We start from the raw sequence: 22,666 nt of genomic DNA, 5'->3' as shown, positions 1-22,666 counted from the left end.
TCTTGATCTAAGCAAACCAGGGTTAAATGAGAGAGGCGCCAGTGCGAGGAATGAACATAGGTGGTAATTGAGAGACTTGTGTCTGGAAGTCAAAATGGTCGACTGGCTGAGATAGGGATTCTCTAACAGTGTGGTATTGTTTGTGGTCTGGAATAGGCTCAAGACAAGGCGTGCCCGTGGTGGGGCTGGTGGTGGAAGGCGGTCCCAACGTCATCCTGTCAGTGTGGGAGACTGTCAAGGACAAGGACCCGGTGGTGGTGTGTGAGGGCACAGGCAGGGCAGCTGACCTCCTGGCCTTCACACACAAACACCTGGCAGATGAAGGGTGAGTTGTTGGTTCTTCCTTTTTGAAACTATAGGGGCTATTTATTCCTCCATTTTAGTTCTTTTGGCTGTGCATTTGTGTGGGCCAGATATTCTTGGATTATAGAAGTTGAGACTGGATTTTATTTCTCAGTGACTTGTTTGTTGTTCAACATCAAAATGCCCTTCAGCGATGCCAGTTGTTATTTTCTTAGCTGAAGAATGGCCTGCCTTTAAAGGGAAGCTTGAGTCTTGCTTGAACTTTGGGAAAAGGTGTTTGCAGGGGGAGTGAGGGAGGTGTGGCTCTAGCAATTGGCCATTACAGCCGTAAGGACCTTTCTGTAAGGGAGGTGGCCAGTGTTGGGCCCAGAGCACCTTCAAATTCATTTACCCTTGATGGAAATAGCAGAAATTGGGGAGGTCTATATCCTGACATTTTCATAGCATATGTCGTGCTTATTTCAGGCTTTAATTCTTTCACCTTTTCAAATAAGAAGATAATTTTTTCTCTTGCCCTCCCTCTATCCAGTGTGATTCTTTCAATTTCAAAAGCATGATATTTATACTGTATAAATAAGTACGGTGCCTAAGAACTAAAATGTTGACTCCCCTAATTTATTTAGTAAACAGTTATCTGCTGCTTATGCTGTAACAGCTCTCCGGAGTGCCTTTGCTTATGATTGCTCTCCCTGTTCATCCCTCCTGCCTCCACTTCCGCCTCTACCATCTCCCTCTGCTTTCATTCCTCTCCCTTTTCTAAAATCACCCTGGATGTGTGGTTATTAAACCTTTTAGGATCTCAGATCCTTTAGAGAATATAATACCTATAATTTCTGGAGATTCCTAGGCCGCTGGAAATCTACCAGCTTCAGAACTCCACTTCAGGGTATATTCTTTTCGGGATGTGGCAGATCAACCCATTATCACTTTCTTTCTTTATTTTATAAATGTGAAAATGGAGGCAGGGTCTTGCTATGTTGCCCAGGCTGGCCTCGAACTCCTGGCCTCAGGTGATCTTCCACCTGGGCTTCCCAAAGTGCTGGGATTACAGGTGTGAGCCACCATGCCCGGCTCCATTCTCACTTTCAAATTCAGCCTTCTTCTTGAGCTCCTGCTTCTGTTTGCTCCCCCTCATTTGCTCTCCTGGCAGAACTGTCACCTTTTCAGTCTGGGGAGCTGATGGGGTGTTTTCTTGTACTGATGTTGCCGGCTCATTCCCCTCTCTGGGTTGTGTCAAGACCATTTATTTCTCTTCCAGGATGCTGCGACCTCAGGTGAAAGAGGAGATCATCTGCATGATTCAGAACACTTTCAACTTTAGTCTTAAACAGTCCAAGCACCTTTTCCAAATTCTAATGGAGTGTATGGTTCACAGGGATTGTGTGAGTATGACGAGTTGATGATTCAGCTGACTTAAGAACTGCTAATTTATAAATATTGTAATATTTATTTTCACAATTAAAAAAATATGATGGACACAGGAAGGGGAACAACACACAGGGGCCTGTCAGGGAAGGAGCAGGGAAGGAGAGAATCAGGATAAATAGCTAATGCATGCAGGTCTTAATACCTAGGTGATGGGTTGATCTGTGCAGCAAACCACCATGGCACACGTTTACCTGTGTAACAAACCTGCGCATCCTGCACATGTATCCCAGAACTTAAAGTAAAAATTTTAAAAATTAAAATAATTAAAAATAAAAAATATGGGTTTTTTTTCATTTTGATTTTGGGTATATCTAACTCTACAGAATTTGATTCTTAGTTGAGTAAACTTGGCTTCTTACTGTCATTGCTGTGTGTGCTCCCCATGCTTCAAATTCTAGACTCTACTACAGAAAAAGCGCTAAGTATAACAGTGTTCCAGAAAAGTTATCAGATTTAGTGAAAATTACACAGATGTATTTTCAGAGGGTAAAGGAACAGCTCTGTGTCTTCAATGAACACAGCTTCATGGTGCTGAGTTACATGACTGCCTCACAGCATCCTGAGCAAATCCTGCAGGAAATCATTGGGAATGTATAGGACAATGGGAATAGTGAGAATAAACTCTGGGCTAAAAAATGGAGCCCACAAACTATGGGCTATTGCCATAATGTAGACTCAGGAAAAGTTTTTAGTGTTTTAGTGTTTTAGGGTACTGTGATAAAAAGATTAATTTATTTGATTAATTAATTTATTTGGTAAAGACAGGGTCTTGCTCTTTTGCCCAGGCTGGAGTGCAGTGGTGCAGTCATAGCTTACTGCAGCCTTGAATTCCTGGACTCAAGTGATCCTCTTGCCTTGGCCTCCCAAAATGCTGGGATTATAGGGATAAGCCACCACGCCCAGCCTATGAACAAAATGACTTGGATGATATGAATTATCAATTCTTTTCTTTTATTTTATTTTTTTATTTTTGAGACAGGGCCTCACTCCGTCACCCAGGCTGCAGTGCAGTGTCGAGATTTTGGCTTGCTGCAACCTCCACCTCCCAGGCTCAAGTGATTCTCATGCCTCAGCCTCCTAAGTAGCTGGGTCTACAGGGGCACGCCACCATGCCTGGCTAATTTTTGTATGTTTTGGTAGAGATGGGGTTTCACTGTGTTGGCCAAGCTGGTCTTGAATTCCTGGCCTCAAGCGATCCGCCTGTCTCGGCCTCCCAAAGTGCTGGGATTACAGGCTTAAGCCACTGTGCACAGCCTGGATTATCAATTCATATCAATGACTCAGATGAAATGAAGCTGACAGTTACAGTAAATATGCAGATATGTCATGATTCAAGGTGATCTTTCTAGAATCTGAAGGCTGGACCAAATTGTATAAGAATTTTGGTAATATTTAAGTACCTGGCCTCAAGAAAACCAACTGAAATGTTGTGGCTAGAGGAAGCATGACAAAATCTGTGTGGAAAACTGTTTGGGGTTTTAGTTGGCTCGATAACAACATTAATAGCAACCATGTTTATAATTAGCAGCGTGCCTCTAAATATATTCTTTTCATTTGAAATAGCCCTGTGAGCAACTTCAATATGGCAGTGGTTGTTTATTTCCATTTTGGAAATGATGAAGCAGAAGACTAGAGAATTTAAGGGATTTGCAGTCATGCAGCTAAGAAATGACAGATCTGCCTGGGTGTGGTGGCTCATGCCTGTAATCCCAGCACTTTGGGAGGCCGAGGCAGGTGGATCACCTGAGATCAGAAGTTCGAGACCAGCCTGGCCAACATGGTGAAACCCTGTCTCTACCAAAAATGCAAAAATTAACTGGGCATGGTGGCGGGTGCCTATAATCCCAGCTACTTGGGAGGCTTAGGCAGGAGAATCGCTTGAACCCAGGAGGCGGAGTTTGCAGTGAGCCCAGATCGCACCATTGCACTCCAGCCTGGGCAACAAGAGTGAAAGAAAAAAATATATATATATCTCTGAAACTTGAATTTCAGAAGAGTTGAAATCTTCTTAATCTACTACACTTTCTATTTGCCACAATAATCAGTAAGTTAAGAAAAGGACATGTTAAAAAGACTGCCCTTGTGTTTGCCTCTTCCTGCCATCAAGCAGAATAATTAATAAGCAATGTAATGACCAATGAGGGCAAGAGAAGGCAGCAAAGGGTTTGCAGATGATAGGAATTGGGTTGTACAATTGAGGGTTGATTTTACTCATGCACATAGAGGGCGTGTCAGGTGAAAGGAAACAATGTGTGAAGTTATAGATGCATAGTTTTTTATCTTTATGATACCTTAGAGATTATTCAGCAGGTTCCTCTCATTTTATGGATGAGGAGCCTGAGATTCAGTCGCCTCACGATATTTACCTAGGACTAGCTTGTTATAGTGGCATACTTGGAACCAGGTCTTGCCAGTCTTGGCTTTTTCATTAAAACAGCTGCTTCTACTGTATGAAATGTATTTTAATTTAAAAAGACTGAGATATAGTCATTAATATCAGGTGACTCCTCCCCACTTTTTTTTGAAGCAACAAAAGCAGAGATTTATTGAAAGTGAAAGCACGCTCCACAGGGTGGGAATGGGTGAGCAGGCGCCTTAAGTGCCCGCAGGTGACCCTTTGGAACCTAAGTAAAGAACTTACTTGTTTTTAAAGGAGTCAAAGACTGTGTTGCCCAGGGTAGTTGCTCATTGGGTCCACTGTAATTACCTTAATTATTTTATGAGAGACCCTTGAGGATTCATTTCTCATAAAAAAACAAGTCTGGCTGGGCGTGGTGACTCACCTGTAATCCCAGCACTTTGGGAGGCTGAGACCGGAGGATCGCCTGAGCCCAGGAATTCAAGACCAGCCTGGGCAATATAGTGAGAACTTGTCTCTACAAAAAATTAAGAAAAGAGAAGAAAAAAGCAAAAGTCTTAGTTTCCAAGGCTAGGTGGGTGGAGGATTTCATTTGTTATCTCTTTGAAAGGAGACATGATTTTATTTACATTGGAAATTAACATTGAGGTTCTTTTTGTTGTAGCATGTACATAGTGTAATAACATTCCTTCATAAATGTTTCCTCTGTACATGTGGAATTTTTAGTATTTTTCCCCCAAGTGCCCATAATTCTTTGTTACTCTGTTTAAAAGTTTTCTCTCCTATAAGTAAAAAAAGGTTTTAAAGAAGAATGTTATCCTCAATTCACTAGCTCCAGTCTGAATTCTGCGGGTACTCTTTGAAAGCATTTATTTGGTAGTTCCCCAAATGTATAGCTCTCTGTCTTTCACTGTTGTAGATTACCATATTTGACGCTGACTCTGAAGAGCAGCAAGACCTTGACTTAGCAATCCTAACAGCTTTGCTGAAGGGTGAGTATCTGGATGGGGTTGCAATTGTTCCTCACTTACGCTTCTCATGTTCCACAGTACTCTGTGCTACTTGCGTAGATATCTTCAAAAGAATATATGATTGTTCCTTTCTTTTACCCTAGGCACAAATTTATCAGCGTCAGAGCAATTAAATCTGGCAATGGCTTGGGACAGGGTGGACATTGCCAAGAAACATATCCTGATTTATGAACAACACTGGAAGGTATAGTGAAAATGAAGTTATTTGGAAAAAATATTTTGTGTGATGGTCTGTTAGGAAGAGGCAAAAGAGAAAATGAGAGGAGATATTGATTGGTTTGGTAGAAGTGTGGGGTAGCATCTCTGTAGCTGGGATAGCTAAGACACTTCTCCCATCGACTTTGCCTTCCTGAAAACTTTCTTCTTTTTTTTTTTTCCTGGCTCTGCAATCTAACTGAAGCTGAAAAGGGAAGTTGAGGGAAAGACAGAATGGAAGGTTTTAATTTTATTTTATTTATGTTATTTTACTTTTAGACACAAGGGCTCACTCTGTTGCCCAGAATGTCATGCAATGGTATGATCATAGCTCACTGTAACCAGGACCACAGGCGCATGCCACCATACCCAATTAATTTCTTTGTAAAATATATTTTATTTTATTGAGACAATGATTTGCTATATTGCCCAGGCTGGTCTTGAGCTCCTGGCCTCAAATGATCTTGCTACCTTGGTCTCCCAAAGTGCCAGGATTACAGGCATGAGCCACTGTGCCTGGCGTATGATTTTTAATTGATTTTTGGGTAGATTTCTATCTTGTTATTTAAAACTCAAAGTTTATATCCTGCTTTAAAATGTAGTAAGTGCTCACATTAGAAATTAGTGAAAACATAAAAAAGAAGAAAGACTGCCCATAATGCTAATGATAATCACTATTAATATTTCATTTTAAAAAATGATAGTTGTGGCTATAATACAGGTATATTATTTCTGGGCCAAGCTAATTAATACATGCACATTGTTTAAAATATCAAATGATATTAAAAGGCAATTTTAAAAGATGGTAGTTCTCTGCCCTGCTAATCACAAGAGCTAGTACTTAGGACGTTTTTGATTTTTCTAACGCTTATAAATATCCATATTTCTAAATAATGTCATATTGCTGTATTTTGGTTCATCAGTTTTAGAAATTTTTCAACACTTCTGTCTTGTGGGCCTCACGGCTGCAATGTGGACCGGTTGCCTCTCCTCCCACTACGCAGCTGTCATCCCGGGATGCACCCTCGTCATCTTGAGGATTCCCTTGCCTCTTTCCCATGTTAGATGGCATGTCTTCTATGTCCCTTGTCTTCCTCTTTGTTTACTCATTTATTTTGATGGTATACATGGTTCAGTAAGTTCCTGAGAAAGGGAGTATGAGAGATACATATTTTGAGGACTTACATGTTTGGCTGTATTTTAATTCATGACTTAAACTATTTTTTACTACAGAAATTTGAATGCCTAGCTTGCAGCACCCAGAATTTCTATTGAGAAGTAAACACTTTTTTTTTTTTTTCCAGATTCTTTGTCACCATTTTTTTTTCCTCTCTGGAAGTTAAAAAAAAAAAAAAAAAGTCTTTCTTTTCCAGTGTTATGATGTGTGTTGTTGTGAGTCTGTGTATCCATTTTGTTGGGCACATGATTTCCACCTGCCAATCATATATTTTCATTGCATTCCATTCCATTCTGTCCCGTAACACCCCCCCATTGTTCTCTTTTGTAATTCCTATTATTTGAATATTGGACCTTATGGACTGCTCCTCTAATAGTCTTATCTTTTTCCTCCTATGTTTCCTATTTTCCTTTGGTAACTTTGCTTGACTTTATTTTTTTATTTTAATTTTAATTATTTATTTATTTATTTATTTATTTATTTATTTATTTATTTATTTCTGAGATAGGATCTCACTCTGTTACCTAGACTGGAGTGCAGTGGCATGATCTCGGCTCACTGCAACCTCCACCTCCCACACACAAGCAATCCTCCCACCTCAGCCTCCTGAGTAGCTGGGACCACAGGTGTGTGCCACTACGCCAGGCTAATTTTTGTATTTTTAGTAGAGATGGGGGTTTGCCATGTTGGCTAGGCTGGTCTTGAACTCCTGGGCTCAAGCAGTCCACCTGCCTCAGCCTCCCAAAGTTCCGGGATTACAGGTCTGAGCCTCAACTTTAATTTTTAAGCCTTCTATGAAGCTTCTCTTTTTCTGGTAGCATACTATGAATCTATTAATTTCTTTTTTTAGTTTTTAGTTTTTGTGGGTTCATAGTGGGTGTATATATTTATGGGGTATCTGGGATATTTTGATACAGGCATACAATGTATAATAATCACATCAAGATAAATGAGGTATCCATCCCCTCGAGCATTTATCCTTTGTGTTACAAACAATCCAATTATAATCCTTAATTATTTTAAAATGTACAATTAAATTATTATTGACTATAGTCATTCTGTTGTGCTATCAAATACTAGATCGTATTCATTCTTTCTAACTATTTTTTGGTACCCATTAATTGTCCCCCTTATCCCCCTCAGTATTCTTCCTAGCTTCTGATAACCATCCTTCTGCTCTCCATCTCCATGGATTCAATTGTTTTAATTTTCAGCTCCCATAAATGAGTGAGCACATGTAAATTTGTCTTTCTGTGCCTGGCAGTCTATTAATTTGTGAGAGCAAATTTGCTTCCTGTTTGCACCCTCCCCAGTGTTTTTCATTAGCATCCAGAATCCAATATTTTCTTTTCCAGATGGAGTCTTGTTCTGTGGCCCAGGCTGGAGTGCAGTGGTGCAATCTTGACTTATTGCAACGTCCACCTCCCAGATTCAAGCAATTCTCCTACCTCAGCTTCCCAAGTAGCTGGGATTACAGGTTCCTGCCACCACACCCGGCTAATTTTTGTATTTTTAGTAGAGATGGGGTTTCACCATGTTGGCCAGGCTGGTTTCAAACTCCTGACCTCAGGTGATCTGCCCTCCTCAGCCTCTCAAAGTGCTGGGATTACAGGCGTGAGCCCCTGTGCCCAGCCCAGAATACAATATCTTCTTTTACCTTTTTGAGGATATTAATGAGAGCTCTTTTGAAGTTTTCTTCTTCTTACATTGTCTGCTTCCTGCTAGCTGATGTTTTTTGATCTGTTTGTTTTGGTCTTTTTGTTAAGTGTAGTGGATAAAAAGCTCTTTGGAAATTCCGAGCCTGCAGTTGGAGCTTGCTTATAGGGTGTTCTGACTGCCCTTAGTTCAGGGGCCCCCAGATACCAACATATTCATGTCTTTTCTCTTGTATTGGTGACATTACCAGAAAAGAATCCTCTAATTCCCTGACTGGAAGGTGTAAGCCTTGTTGCTAGTGTTACGGGAATCAAAGGGGAAAGATGACTGGAGAGACCCCAACATTAGGGATTCAGCATGTATGCATGTATTTTGTTGCTGTTGGAATTCTGTAGTAAGTATCTGTTTGTCTCTTGACATTTTCCACTTCTACTATTTGGCTTTCTGGTGACTGCTCAGTCAATTACGACTTGACCATTGCTTTCCCGCTTCCAAAATGTTGCATTCTTGTCTCCACTCTTGTCCTCCTTGTGCTTGTAGATTTATTTCATAACAAAAATCCCTTTACTGTAGTTTTAATGAAGTTTTGAGTGGGAGAAAAATTAGATGAGCGTGTTCAACTTACCATTTGTACCCAGAAGCCAGGTAGAGTTTAAATGAACACATGACAAGTAACACAAACAAAAGAAGAAGAAACCTTGAATGTCTATCAGAATTGCATTAAGCCCGTACGTTCATTTGGGAACCTTTGAAATCTTTACAGTAATCAGTTTTCCCATCCAAGTACATGGGACGTTTTTTGATTTATTCAAGATGTCTTCACTTAAGTCCTGCACATTTCTTACTAAGACCATTCATTCATTCATTCATTCATCCATTCATTCATTCATTCATTCATCCATTCATTCATCCATTCAAGACAGGGTCCTGCCCTGTTGCCCAGGTTGAAGTGTAGTGGTGCATTCGTGGCTCACTGCAGCCTTGACCCCTTGGGCTCAATTGTTCCTCCCACATCAGCCTCCCAATTAGTTGGGACCACAGGTGCATGCCACTATGCCTGGATAATTTTTGTATTTTTGGTAGAGACATGGTTTTGCTGTGTTGCCGAGGCTGGTTTGGAACACCTAAACTCAAGCAATCCACCTGCCTCAGCCTCCAAGAGTGCTAGGATTACAGGTGTGCGCCCCTGAGCCTGACCTAGTAATACTGTAATTAAATTTTTTTTCCTTTTTTTTTTTTTCTGTACCCACTGATGGCAGGACTTTATTTTAAAATTGTTGTGTTTGTGTTCAAATTTTGAGTTCAAAAACATGTAATTCTTTAGTTATTTCTACTTTCTTAATTGTCTTTACATTTCTTATTTGTACTTTCTGAAGCCTGATGCCCTGGAACAAGCAATGTTAGATGCTTTAGTGATGGATCGAGTGGATTTTGTGAAACTCTTAATAGAATATGGAGTGAACCTCCATTGCTTTCTTACCATCCCTCGACTGGAAGAGCTCTATAATACAGTGAGTATGGAACATTTCATCAATCATTTCCCTCCAGATTCGAGAAGAGCAATGATCATCCAGCAAACCATTAAGGCAAAACTCCTTATCCGAGGAAGTGAGAAGTAATTGGACTTCCCTATTATCTGAAACTGGATCTAGTTCCAGGCTTCTTTCCCCAACATTTATAAGTAACTAGAATTTCTATACATCTTCAAATTGCGTGCATGTTAAAACTCGTCGTGCAACCCTTCCTGACATGAAGGCACCAAAATGTCTACAAATGCAATCATTTATCGTTACCTACGTGGCTAACATGGTTCAAATTACCCTTAAGCTCCCACTTTAAGGTCCATAAATACTCCTGAGGAAAATTCACTGCTGTGAGCTCAGTTCTCTCTTGCTGAAGCTCCCTTCTGCACTCTTCTCTAGCATTCTTTCTTTCTAATAAAACTTTCCTTATTCAAAACCTATACTGTTGTCAGTAAATTCTTCCTACTACCTGTGAACCAGTGACTTTCTGTTGCCAGGGGTCTGACACCTTGCCCGGTGATTATTTATTGATCAGCTTAAGACTTGTTTACCTTTTTGAATGTTCTTGTACAAAGATAGTTTATAGATAGACTCTTCAACCAAATGAGAAACATTCTTACCAATTCTGTTTTATCCTAGTAAAAACATAAAAACTAAAATGTGAATAAGAACAAATTGCCTTTTATTGAGTTATTGGAAGTATCTCAACCTAAGGCCACTATTAAAATACTGTTCCTGTACCTTTCCCATGTAAACCCTTTGTTGAAACTAGCCTGGCTCACACACTGTGAAAACACCAATTGCTCAAGCCATGCACACTTCTCGAAATAGCCTTCGTTGTCCTTTAAATCTTATTCTTTCTTCAATGATTTATTCAAGTCTTGTCTTCTTGATTACTACAGTTAGTTCACAATGATTTGTTCCTAGAGTACCAATTATTTTTAACTCTTTTTGAACCCACACATATATTGTTGGTTATTTTTTAGTGTAAGTAGCCACTCTTTTCTATTATAAACACTCCAGGAAAATAGTGCTTATATTTGTCTGAATCCCTGATTGAACGTAGTAAGTTTTCAATAAATATTTGTTGATAGAATGTGCTTGTATGATAGGATTTGTAATTGTATGTTAAAGGATGGTAATCAATTACCTAAGATTCATTTCTGTCTCTTATCAGATGAAGTCTTTACTATCTACATATTTGCATCTTGCTTTGAAAAATATTTCATATAATTACATCTTCTCTTGGAAAACACCTTTAGAATTAATTGGCTTAAGCTTCGTTACTAAAAATGTTGAACAAAACTTTCAGTATTCTGAGTTACTTATGCATTCTGAAATAAAGGTTTTACCCCCCAGCACATGGTAATTAAAGAGAATAATTCCTCCTTTTGTTCTTTATTTCAGAAACAAGGACCTACTAACACACTCTTGCACCATCTCGTCCAAGATGTGAAACAGGTAACCTAATTAAGAAGGCGTGAACATGTCTTTATATATCGCCTTAGCTTTGTGTTGGAGGAGTCACTGAATTTTGCTTTGTACAATGCAGATTTGGATTGTTTTGTTAATTACCTATCTTCTTTACCTTGATTTGAACAATTTCATCAACAAACCACACTCTTAGACTTTTTTCCTTAGTTTACTTTATGTTTTAAAAAACTTGATCCACCAGTTAGGTGATATTTGCTAATAAAAAGCCATGAATCAGAGACATGCAATGCTTCTCACCAGACTTCAGCTTACCACGATACAGTGGTGGTGCCTATGATGATGATAACAGCTGGAAGTAAAGAACTCTGTGGTTGCGTTATCCTTATGGGAGGACTATTAAGTGATTTCCATTGTTTTTGATGTCAGTGATAGTTCCGGCACTCTCTAGCTGCTTCTGTGAGTGTGCATTGCTCTAGGCAGTCAGGTGGCTCCCCTCCCTGTTCTATACTCTTGGTCATGTTTTGCTCATGGTGTTCTCAATGAACTGTGATTTAGGTCAAACTTAAAGTATTTGATTCCCCATTAGTTACCAAAACCTGCCAACTTTAACAAACTTTTATACCTCAGTTTCTTGTCTTTCCATTACCAATGACTTTTATCCACATCCCCTGAACATTGGGAGTACTTTTTATTTGTCACTATGGTTAAAATCCAAGGCACATTTTAAAAATTCTCTTATTTTTCCAAAGTCTGATATTTTGTTAGAAGGAATGTGAGCTTTCAGGTTATGTTGATGTGGCGGGAGAGTCAGAGTGAAAGGAAAACATTTCCTTGGTAATTTTTTCTTTTTTTTTTTTTTTTGAGATGGAGTTTTGCTCTTGTTGCCCAGGCTGGAGTTTAATGGTGCAATCTCAGCTCACTGCAACCTCCACCTCTCAGGTTCAAGCTATTCTCCTGCCTCAGCCTCCCGAGTAGCTGGGATTATAGGTGCCTGCCACCATGCCCGGCTACTTTTTTGTATTTTTAGTAGAGATGGAGTTTCACCATGTTGGCCAGGCTGGTCTGAAACTCCTGACCTCAGGTGATTCACCTGCCTTGGCCTCCCAAAGTGCTGGGATTACAGGCGTGAGCCACCGTGTCCCGCCTATTCCTTGGCAAATTAGCAGTAAGCAAAAGTGTCCATACTCATGTAAATTTAGTTTGTATTGATTTGTGCAATATGAAAATGATTTTCTTTAATTTTTTCTTAAACTCTGCCACAATAAACTGTAAAAAAGTGATGAACTAGGTTAAATATGTTCTAACTAGCAGCAATAAGAGCATTACTTTTGGCATTCCTTGAAAAAATTAAATTATGAATGTAAAAAAGAAAAATTAAATTATTTACATTCGTACATATATAACCTTATTTCTTGATCCAAGCTTTGTGAACATTAGTCACAATCTTCATTTCAGAGACCTTGTTCAACACTCTGTGTGCCTTTAAAAATTTACTATAAATGGGCAGTTCAAAAGTGAAGAGTTATGAAGAGGTAGTAAAGTGCGATTTAAGGAGTCAAAATAATTTTCATTTAGACTAAGACCCACATACTTGGAAATCTACCACTCAGCCCTCCTGCCAACCGACCATAACACTTGTCTTGGCACAGTCTCATGGTTTTGTTTGTTTGTTTTGCTTTATTGCAATATTCTCTTTATTGTGGTGGTCTCAAACTGCACCCACAATGTCTCTGAGGTATGCCTGTATAGAGTTTCAGATAGTTACTCAGCTCGGCCAAGTGCATATGCTAAACTCTGGGTAGACAAAGACAGACCCTTCCACACAGTCTGTAAAGGAAGACAGACATGCACGCTGACAACTTCAATACCCTTGTAATATATCTTGTGGGATTTTGGACCATAGGGAAAGTGGATTGTAGACACAAAGACCCTCAAATATGTCCTGAAATATAGAAAGCACTATGCTGTCTATACTGAATTAAGTTCAATTCAAGGAAGAACCTGGCTGCCTAAGCCTTACGTTTTAATATCGAATTTTACTCTGTCATTCTATATTCCTTGTTTTCGTTTGTTCTACTTCCTCCCATGTTCTTGTTTTACATATGATGTAGTCAGTGCAGTGCAAAGTGTTATATCCATTTCAACAAAGAGAGAAGCTGAAAAGCTAACCCAGTGTTGATTTTGGATCACACACATTCAGTGTAGACTTTATGATTTTTACTTCTGTTGGAGTAGCTATATTATTTCTAGTTAAAAAAACTCTCTATATACATATTTGTTTGTTTTTTTCCTACTTGTTTAATGTTTTTCTCTTACTTCCAGTTAGGAACTCCATATGGAATAAAAAAACATTTAAATGTATTTTACTCAAACGTGTGTGTATATATGTTTGTGTGCATGATAAGTAGAGTGAGAGCAAGAGTTAGAGAGAGAGCATGCATAGATGGAAGCACACATTTAATGTCTATGAAATGAGAAAGCATAAGGCTAAGATATTTTTCCTTCTGAACTGGCAGATTGCATCAATAGCTGGTCACTTAAATTAATCAGTTTGTAAAGATATTTAAAAGGTATGTCTGCCTCTTTGCAATGAATTTGATTATGTTCTAATGGCATGGCAAGAGAAATGGAAGAAGATAACTAAAAGTTAAAAGTCGTCGCATGTTTTTGTTGCAGCATACTCTTCTCTCAGGCTACCGAATAACCTTGATTGACATTGGATTGGTAGTAGAATACCTCATTGGTAGAGCATATCGCAGCAGCTACACTAGAAAACATTTCAGAGCCCTCTACAACAACCTCTACAGAAATCATAAGGTAGAGTAATTGAAAAGTGCCTAAGTAAAATTGAGAATGATTAGGAATTGCTTTAGAAAAATGGCCTGGGAAGTTCAGACAAAAATAGCTCCTAAAATGGTCATTTTATTTATGGACATTTGTTATCTGCTGTATGTGAAGTATACTGTACTAAGTGTTGCAGTGTTGGCCTGGGATGCATAAGGATCAGAAGTTTAGAAACTCTTCAACAGATTTATGAATAAGTAGCCATAATATAAAACAGTATATAATACATGCTAGAGTGACTTAGAAGTGATGTGATGAGGCAGGTTAGAGGGAGAGATGACCAGTTCCTTTTTTTTCCTTTTCTTTCTTTTTCTTCTGAAAATACTGATATCAAAAGCTTAATCAGATTAGATATGTAAACTCATCACAGTCCATAGTCTGAAGATAACAAACTTAGTATAAGCATGTGGTGATTATATTGACGGATGTGTGTAGACTGTCCTTAAAAACACAAGTGATGCATATTTTATTTTCCATGATAGTTTGAAGAGTCTAGGAATGTAAAATTAGAGTTGTTGGTTAGTAGTTAGCGGAGGAAACATTGCCTATTTCTTGAAATTGCCATTATGGATTAGCAACCTGAGGAAACTCGTTCTTATTAGAAGATGAGGGGAGGATTAGAAAATGTAGTTTTGGGTATTTTTGTTGAGAGAAGAGAAGGAACAGTAAAGGGCACAGCCTTTGGGTATTCAGGTTTGTTTCTGCTGTGACAAGGAGACCTTTGTTGCTGGAGAATCAGTGTCATATGGTTTTAAGGGAGGAGACTGGAAAGGCAGTTTGGGGTAAGATCCCATAAACAGCATAGAATATCAAGCTACTTGGGATCCTTTATAAAGAGTCAAGTGACGTGAAAGCCCAGCTTAGCTTTCAGAAATGAAAAAGCAAAACAGGAAACCCAAAGCTGACACAGAAAAATTATTAAGATTTCAAAGGCATAAGGATACACGTAAAGAGGTCAGCTACTTCATTTAAATATAATAGACATTGCTGTGAGATCCCCAGTGGCAAGTAGGAGGACTGACTGTGGCGCTGGTGCAGCTCAGTGTGGAGCTTGCTAGAGAAGTTCCCTTAGTGCCCTTTCTTCCAATGGCCTGCCAGTATGAAGTCACCCGTTTCTTGGATTGTCTTCAGTGGAGTGCAGAGTTGATTGTGTGTCATATTAAACTAGACTGTAGTAGTTACAAGCACATGATTTTGGAGTCAGAGACATCTGGCTAGGATTGCCTCCTAGTTTTGCTCTTTAGTCGCTGTGTAATCTTGAACAATAAGCTTAACTTCTCTGTGCATGTTTCCTCATCTATAAATGGGAATAGTAATGCTCCTTTTATAAATTTGTCAGAAGGATTACATAAAATAATATATGAAAAATCCATGCTCCTGGTACACAGAGGGTGCAGAGTCATCGTTAGTAATAATGGTCATTATGATAATTACTATAATGACACTATTAATTCTATATTACAATAGTAATAATAATTTGAGTGTTGCCTTTAAAAAGTCTTCACCTCATCATTTCTATGCTCGGTTTTTTCAACAAATCAGAAACTTAAATAAAGCAGTTCAAAGCCTATAGTTTGGGTTGGGCATGGTGGCTCACGCCTGTAATCCCAAGACTTTGGGAGGCCAAGGCAGGAGGATTCCTTGAGCCCAGGAATTCGAGACCAGCCTGGGCAACACAGTGAGACCCAGTCTCTAAATAAATAAATAAATACATACATTTTAAAAAACAAAGCCTACGGTTTTTATCATATTTTATGTTAGTCCCTTTAAGAATGTTTCTTTTGTTTTTGTTTCTCGTTGATAAAAATTTCATGCTAATGGCAATGAGTTGTGTTGTTGCTGGGCGTGGCCACTGGAGTTCCGGTGGAGATATTATATAATACCTGAGAAATTCCATAACTTTCTGTGTTAACCTTAACCTTGGAGCTGCTTATGAATGGGAATTTTTTCTTATCAGAACTGTAAATCTTTATTGCTTATTCTGAACTTGTTCCAGGGAGAGAACATCCATTCATTCTAATGGAATTTCCACATAGTGAAGGAATGCAGATATATAATAGGGAACAAAAGAGCAAAGGAGTGTGTTCTCTAAGATGTTAGGAAATAACAAAATGCACAATGAGATCATTAGAGGCTCTTGTTGGGTGCTAATCATGGATGAGAGACAGAGGCATGGATATTTGGTAGGACACAACATTATATTTGGTTTTTATTATTGTCTAGAAATAAAATATTGTGACCACTATCATCTTCTCCCCTCATTTTGTCTTATTTTAAAAATGAAATAATAACATGTGCCAGAGAGTGACCAGCTTTGTTCCAAACCTTTCCCAGCACCGGAGACGCTCCTCAGGAAATAGAAGTGAGTCTGCAGAAAGCACGCCGCACTCCCAGTTCATTAGAACTGCACAGCCATACAAAGTCAAGGTACCATTTACTTGTTTTTAGACTTGAAAGAAAAATGTTTTTTACAATTTGAGACTGTTTCTTCATTTATGTCAAAGAAAGGGAAGTGTAAATAGAGAGACCATTTATAAGTGCCATAAACAGATAGTGCGAATCAAAAGCATAACACAGCTGTCCAGTACCAACAGTGAGCAAAGGCGTAGTGATGCTCTGGACTTGCACTTTAGCCTCTCTTCCTTGTTGCCATCCCTGCTGTGTCTAGACAGTGACTCAGTCAGGTGATCTATGGGATGGTACTTAAAAAATGTGATCGTTAACCCAACACCATACTCTGATGTCCTGTTCCCCAGGCCAGTTGGATGTGAAGTCTGTTTCCTTCTTTTCCTTCACTTCTCTGTTGCACTGACCTTTTGCATCTTCCTTTTTAAATTTTTTCCTTTTTGAGGCTTTCTTGAAATTAACATAAATCTAATATTACAGTATGATAATGATGATGATGATGAGTGTGTGTGTGTATACAACATTGTTATTCCTCCTAGTCTCATATTCCTCCAATCCCACTTTACTCTGAGAGTAAATGCTTTTGCTCAAGAATTTCCATGCAAATGATTATTATGTTAGCTGAAAGAGGTTTGCTTTCCATAGCCCCTGGTATGAAAGAGGTATTTCATAAAATTACCATTGGTCATCATCAGTGAACATGAATTCCTTTTATTTATAGAAATAGAGGAAATGGATTATAATTTTTTGCTATGACCTCTTAAATTAAAAAGAATAATTATTGAATCTTTAGTATTTGCCAGGCATTATACTGAGTGCTTGGTTGAACTTGGAAGGTAGGTGGGGAGGGGAGGATATAACGAAGTCTGAGAAATGGTCTCATCTTCCTCAAAGTCATAACCATAGTGCAGTATGATGAGCCCAGAGATAGAGACACACAAAATGATATAGGAGTACGTGAGGAGGTAGAGTGGCATGGTAAGTGGGGGTTTATCAGGTGGAGAATGGTATTTCATGATCACCTGTTACCGTTGCTGATAAAGATAATCAGAATTAAAGGAAAAGAAACTTCAAATCAATCTATTTGAATACATGTTGGCTACACTAGGGATGTTTTCCCAAAGGAAAGATAATGAATCTATTTGCTAAATGAGGTTAGAGCTTTTTAAAAATACATCATTCTCACGTATCCAATATGTTATTTTGACCCATTTCCTTGAGAAATTAAAAGTTACCATGTAGTCTCTAATTCAGCACTCATCATACTGCACTGTGGTTATTATTTTGAGGAAGATGCAACCATTTCTCAGGTATTGTTATATCTCCCCCTACCCACCCATCTTTCAAACTCATATTAAGCACTCTGGGTATATCCTAAAGAGGTACTGCTTTAAGTTATGCTAAATGACCTTAAGATATATCAGTTCAGGGACTCTGGATCTGTTAAATGCAACAAGAAATAGATTACCTTTTATGATCTAAATTTTGCTTGCTGGCTTGTAGAATCTTATTATTGTTTCCATCTCTTTTTCAGTAGTGATTTTAAAAAAATCTGTAGGACACCTGCTGTGTTGAATTAGGTAAAACATCATGCATCTGAGTATTTGAAAAGTCATTCCTATTTTATTTTCCAACAGGAAAAGTCTGTAGTCCTTCATAAATCAAGGAAGAAGTCAAAAGAACAAAATGTATCAGATGACCCTGAGTCTACTGGCTTTATTTACCCTTACAGTGACCTGCTGGTTTGGGCTGTGCTGATGAAAAGGCAGAAGATGGCCATGTTCTTCTGGCAGCATGGAGAGGAGGCCACGGTTAAAGCAGTGATTGCATATATCCTCTACCGGGCAATGGCCCATGAAGCTAAGGAAAGTCACATGGTGGATGATGCCTCAGAAGAGTTGAAGAATTACTCAAAGTAAGTGTTCTCTCTTCACTTCATACTAAACATCAACACTTCTTAGAATGGTTAGACACTTTTATCTCTCTCATCTTTAAACTTGTAGGACAAATGGACTTACTGCCATGCATTTTATGGACTCTCCTATTAAAAGGGTCTTCAAGAATTCTAAGGAGCTTTGTGAAGTAAAGGAAGGAGAGGTGGCCTTCAAGTCAGGGGACTTGAGTTCTAGTCCAGCTGTTGACTAATTAGACAAGTCAGTTGACCAGATTTCGGGGCTTTAGTTTCCTACCTATGAAATGTTCAATTAATGATTTTGAAAACTCCCCCTAACTCCGAACTCTTTGATGCTAAATTAAAGTAAGACATTGTTTTCATCGGCCGGGCACGGTGGCTCATGCCTGTAATCCCAGCACTTTGGGAGGTCGAGGCGGGTGGATCACAAGGTCAGGAGTTTGAGACCAGTCTGGCCAACATGGTGAAACCCCGTCTCTACTAAAAATACAAAAAAATTAGCTGGGCCTGGTGGCGTGCGCCTGTAATCCCAGCTACTCGGGAGGCTGAGGCAGGGGAATTGCTTGAACCAGGGAGGTGGAGGTTGCAGTGAGCCACAATCGCGCCACTGACCTCCAGCCTGGGCAACAGAATGAGACTCCTTCTCAAAAAAAAAAAAAAAAAAAAAAAAAAAAGACATTGTTTTCATTAAGTATCTCTCAGGAGGGAAAACAAATAAATGCATTTTATTAAAGAACCAGAGAGTAATGGTGGAAAATTGAAGTTAAAAATGCTTTTGGTTTTTAAGTTACTAAAGTGTTATAGTAGTGAAGAAAGAATGAAAGCTAGAATCAATGGAAACTAATTTATAATTTTGATTTAAAAAATTCCCAGGCTGGAGGCAGAGGTTGCAGTGAGCTGAGATTGTGCCACTGCACTCCAGCCTGGCGACAGAGCAAGACTCCATCGAAAAAAAAGAAAAAATTCCCAGGCTGGGTGTAGTGGCTCACACCTGTAATCTCAGCACTTTGGGACACCAAGATGGGAGGACTGATTGAGGCCAGAAGTTCAAGACCAGACTGGGCAACATAGCAAGACCCTGTCTCTACCAAAAAAAACAAAAACAAAAACAAACAAACAAACAAACAAAAAAACCCAAATTCCAGAGAATGACAATGTCTACCTTTCAGAGGAAACATTCTCCTCGAAAATCACATGAGGGTGTCTCTAGGTCTAGGTCTATAGCTTTCTTAAGTCATGTAGGTATTTTATAAAATCTTTTTTTAAAAAAGTGATTCCATAGCACTCCTTCCTTGCTAGTTGGGTTCTGAATGGTCTTTTTTGTCCAAAAAAGCAACAAAACAAAACAAAACAAACAAAAGCAAAACTTTATTAGGTCTTATCAGGGAGTCCCAACCAAGCTATGTATAAGCCTATGTATAAGTCCCAAACCAAGCTATGTCCAATAATGTGGAGTGGCTACTCCTCATGAATAGCTCAGGTGTAAATTAAATTCTGTATGCTACAATGTAAACCTCCTAGTTCTGTTCCTTCAGGAAAGGGAGAAAAATCCCATTAGTGAGCAGTAATTCCTTTCAAATAGTTTCTGGAAACTAAGATTATTAATCTGCTGTTTGGTGGTGTTGGCTTTTTTTTTTTTTTTTTTTTGAAGGAAGCCTTATGAATTGATATTTTCTGAGCCTCACATCCAATCTTTTACAATGTTTCTAAATGTTCTAAAATGTTTCTAATAATGCAGCTCTCTCACCTGCCTTTGTTTTCTTCATTTGCCACCTTCATGGCAGACAGTTTGGCCAGCTGGCTCTGGACTTGTTGGAGAAGGCATTCAAGCAGAATGAGCGCATGGCCATGACGCTGTTGACGTATGAACTCAGGAACTGGAGCAATTCGACCTGCCTGAAACTGGCCGTGTCGGGAGGATTACGACCCTTTGTTTCACATACTTGTACCCAAATGCTACTGACGGACATGTGGATGGGGCGCCTGAAAATGAGGAAGAACTCTTGGTTAAAGGTAAATTTACTTTACTTGCTTTATGGAGTTTAATGTTAGTTTTGTATAAAATTCTGTACTCGAGTTACATTTTCTTCCAGAAGTGTGTCTTCAGGAAAACCAGTTAGTATCTTTGAGAGCTCGTTTAGAGGTTCTAGCAGGGGAGCACAGCTACTCCTATACCCTTGACGGAAGATTGGTCCTCTGTCGAGGATGGTCGTCTTCTGCGACTGAGCGACCGCCCGAGCGCGCAGCTTTGGGAGGGATGAACATGGAGTGGTGAGGCAGGAAGGGGACACCTGCCTAGCTGGCCAGATCAGCCGAATCAACCCTGGCGATCAATGGGGTGACAGATGGCACAACCAGATCAGCCTCACATCCCAGTTAATATCTTTGATTCTCACAGAAGATCTGGGGTCTTCCCAGAGGAATCTGTGAAGATGACTTTTACCTCCCATGGCCACAGTTTCCTTTTGAATAATGGATATAATTGTACCTGCCCTGTCCACCATAAAGATGAGGGTGGTTAGAAGAAGTTAAAAGCGTAGACAAACATATGTAAGATTTCATTATGACTAGTTGCTATTGCCTCTAATAATTATAACAAAAGTAAATGAGACTTTCTAGTGAATTTTTTTCAGTGTAAGAATACTAATAGATAATAAACTAAATAAAATTAATAACTTCTGTTGTTCTGCTCACCCAATGTGTGTGTGTGTGTGTGGGGGGGTTTCTTTCTTTTTTTTTTTTTTTTTTTGAGAGAATAAGTGACTGTTTCATAAGGCTGCCTTCCAATACATTTGTTCACATGACTAACCATCTCAAAATTCTCAGCCTCATCTGTTATCTTAAATTATCAAGAATAATTTAGTTGACTGCTAAGGACATTTACCTTTGACATCAAACCTAAGTCTAAAGGCTTTAGGTTATGGCCAAGCTTAAAGAGTACACATACTTATGAAACTAAATAAAATGAGACAAACAGTGAGTATTAAGAATGACATAAGTCTGTATTTTATATTTTAATTTTATTTTTCCTAGAGTTCTTAAAAATATGATGTGTCCCAAACATAATGACTATTTTTCCACCGATGAAATTATAGAAAGAAGAGAAATGTCAACCAAAAAGGATCTCAACATAAATCCTTTTAAAGAAAATATCAGAAACAATAATTGTTTTCAGAAGTTCTTCAACGATCTGCTTTGATTGCACCCTTGGAAATGAGGAATTAGAGATGTGAATGAGTTCACCTCTAGCTACATAAGTTCAACGTTCAGGGAGTGAGATAAGATATAGATAGCTGGTAGTTTGAGAAATAATTTTCCTCATGTTTGTGTCCTGTATGTACTCTAGTTTACTAGAAATCCTTATTTTTGAGAACTTAATGAATTCTTGTTCTTCATATACTTCATACCAAAAAGAAGACTTAAGTGAAGTAAGACTAAATGTTTTGCCCCAAAACATAGAGTGAGTTAATAAAAAAGGCTGAGCTATCTACTTAAAGTCTCTAAGCTGTAGTAAACGTTCTTCTGCAGTGTCTGGATCCTACTCTCAGTGCTTGGTTGGTGAATTTTAGAAGCAGATTTGCAAATAATTGTAAGATGTCCTGGCTAGGCTAATTCCAAGTAGAAAAAGACTGTAGGAAAACCATGTAGAGAGATGTGGATGGGAAAACTCATTGTAATGCTCCATCTTATCCCTTAGAGATTGGATACTGATGTTGTTGAATACTATCTCATAAGCCAGTTGTTCTGCAATGCACAAGGGCAACAGAATGTGGGGCCTCTTCAGGAAGTTGACTAGAGATTAATTAGTACAATATTACCACTGGGCATGGTAACTGCAATTTTTCCAGACCTAGAAGATTGCATGTATTTTGGGTTCTATAGCTGGACAAAAAACAAACACACAAAATCCTATTAGAACTGGAGAAAGTCCAGAGAATCTTCACAGGAGATCAAGCTTTAAAACAGGATGACGAAAGATAATTTCATCATGGAAAAAAAAAAATAAAAGAAGGCCAACAAGGATATGACTTCAGTTTACCATAGTTAATAATGAATGTCAAACAGGTTAAATCTTCTTTTTGGTCACTGAATACCAGAATACTAAGGCCTACTTTTAGCTTGAAAGAGGTAGTATTCATCAAGTTGATATCAGAGAATTTATTAAATCTTTTAAACTCTTTACCTTGGAAGGCCATACAAGTTGAACTTAAAAAATTTTTTTGAAAAGACTGTTAGTAATTTGTGAATAATAGCAATATAATGAAAAAAACTTGTGGATGTCTGGATCTATACCTTCCTTGGGTTTTACTAGTAGGGAAAATACACGTGAGGGATGGGAGATGGATCTAACAGAAGGTGATGGTATACTTTTAGATTCTTGATTTTATGATATCAACA

General features: G+C 38.6%; 1 protein-coding gene across 3 annotated transcripts in view; it reads left to right on the top strand.

Annotated features, from left to right (window-relative positions):
- TRPM6 (transient receptor potential cation channel subfamily M member 6) overlaps window positions 1–22,666 on the top strand; it is a 162,327-nt gene that overhangs the window by 66,280 nt on the left and 73,381 nt on the right. For all 3 annotated transcript variants that reach the window (XM_025359443.1, XM_025359445.1, XM_025359444.1), the window contains exons 8-17: window positions 157–325; window positions 1,562–1,685; window positions 5,010–5,082; window positions 5,205–5,305; window positions 9,526–9,660; window positions 11,080–11,133; window positions 13,783–13,923; window positions 16,285–16,377; window positions 17,994–18,271; window positions 20,053–20,281. In XM_025359443.1, the coding sequence (XP_025215228.1) occupies window positions 157–325; window positions 1,562–1,685; window positions 5,010–5,082; window positions 5,205–5,305; window positions 9,526–9,660; window positions 11,080–11,133; window positions 13,783–13,923; window positions 16,285–16,377; window positions 17,994–18,271; window positions 20,053–20,281 (1,397 nt within the window). The remainder of the gene's footprint in view (window positions 1–156; window positions 326–1,561; window positions 1,686–5,009; window positions 5,083–5,204; window positions 5,306–9,525; window positions 9,661–11,079; window positions 11,134–13,782; window positions 13,924–16,284; window positions 16,378–17,993; window positions 18,272–20,052; window positions 20,282–22,666) is intronic.

This window comes from Theropithecus gelada, chromosome 15 (assembly GCF_003255815.1).
Source record: "Theropithecus gelada isolate Dixy chromosome 15, Tgel_1.0, whole genome shotgun sequence".
Taxonomy (NCBI): Eukaryota; Metazoa; Chordata; class Mammalia; order Primates; family Cercopithecidae; genus Theropithecus; species Theropithecus gelada.
This window is presented reverse-complemented; position numbering and strand designations above follow the sequence as displayed.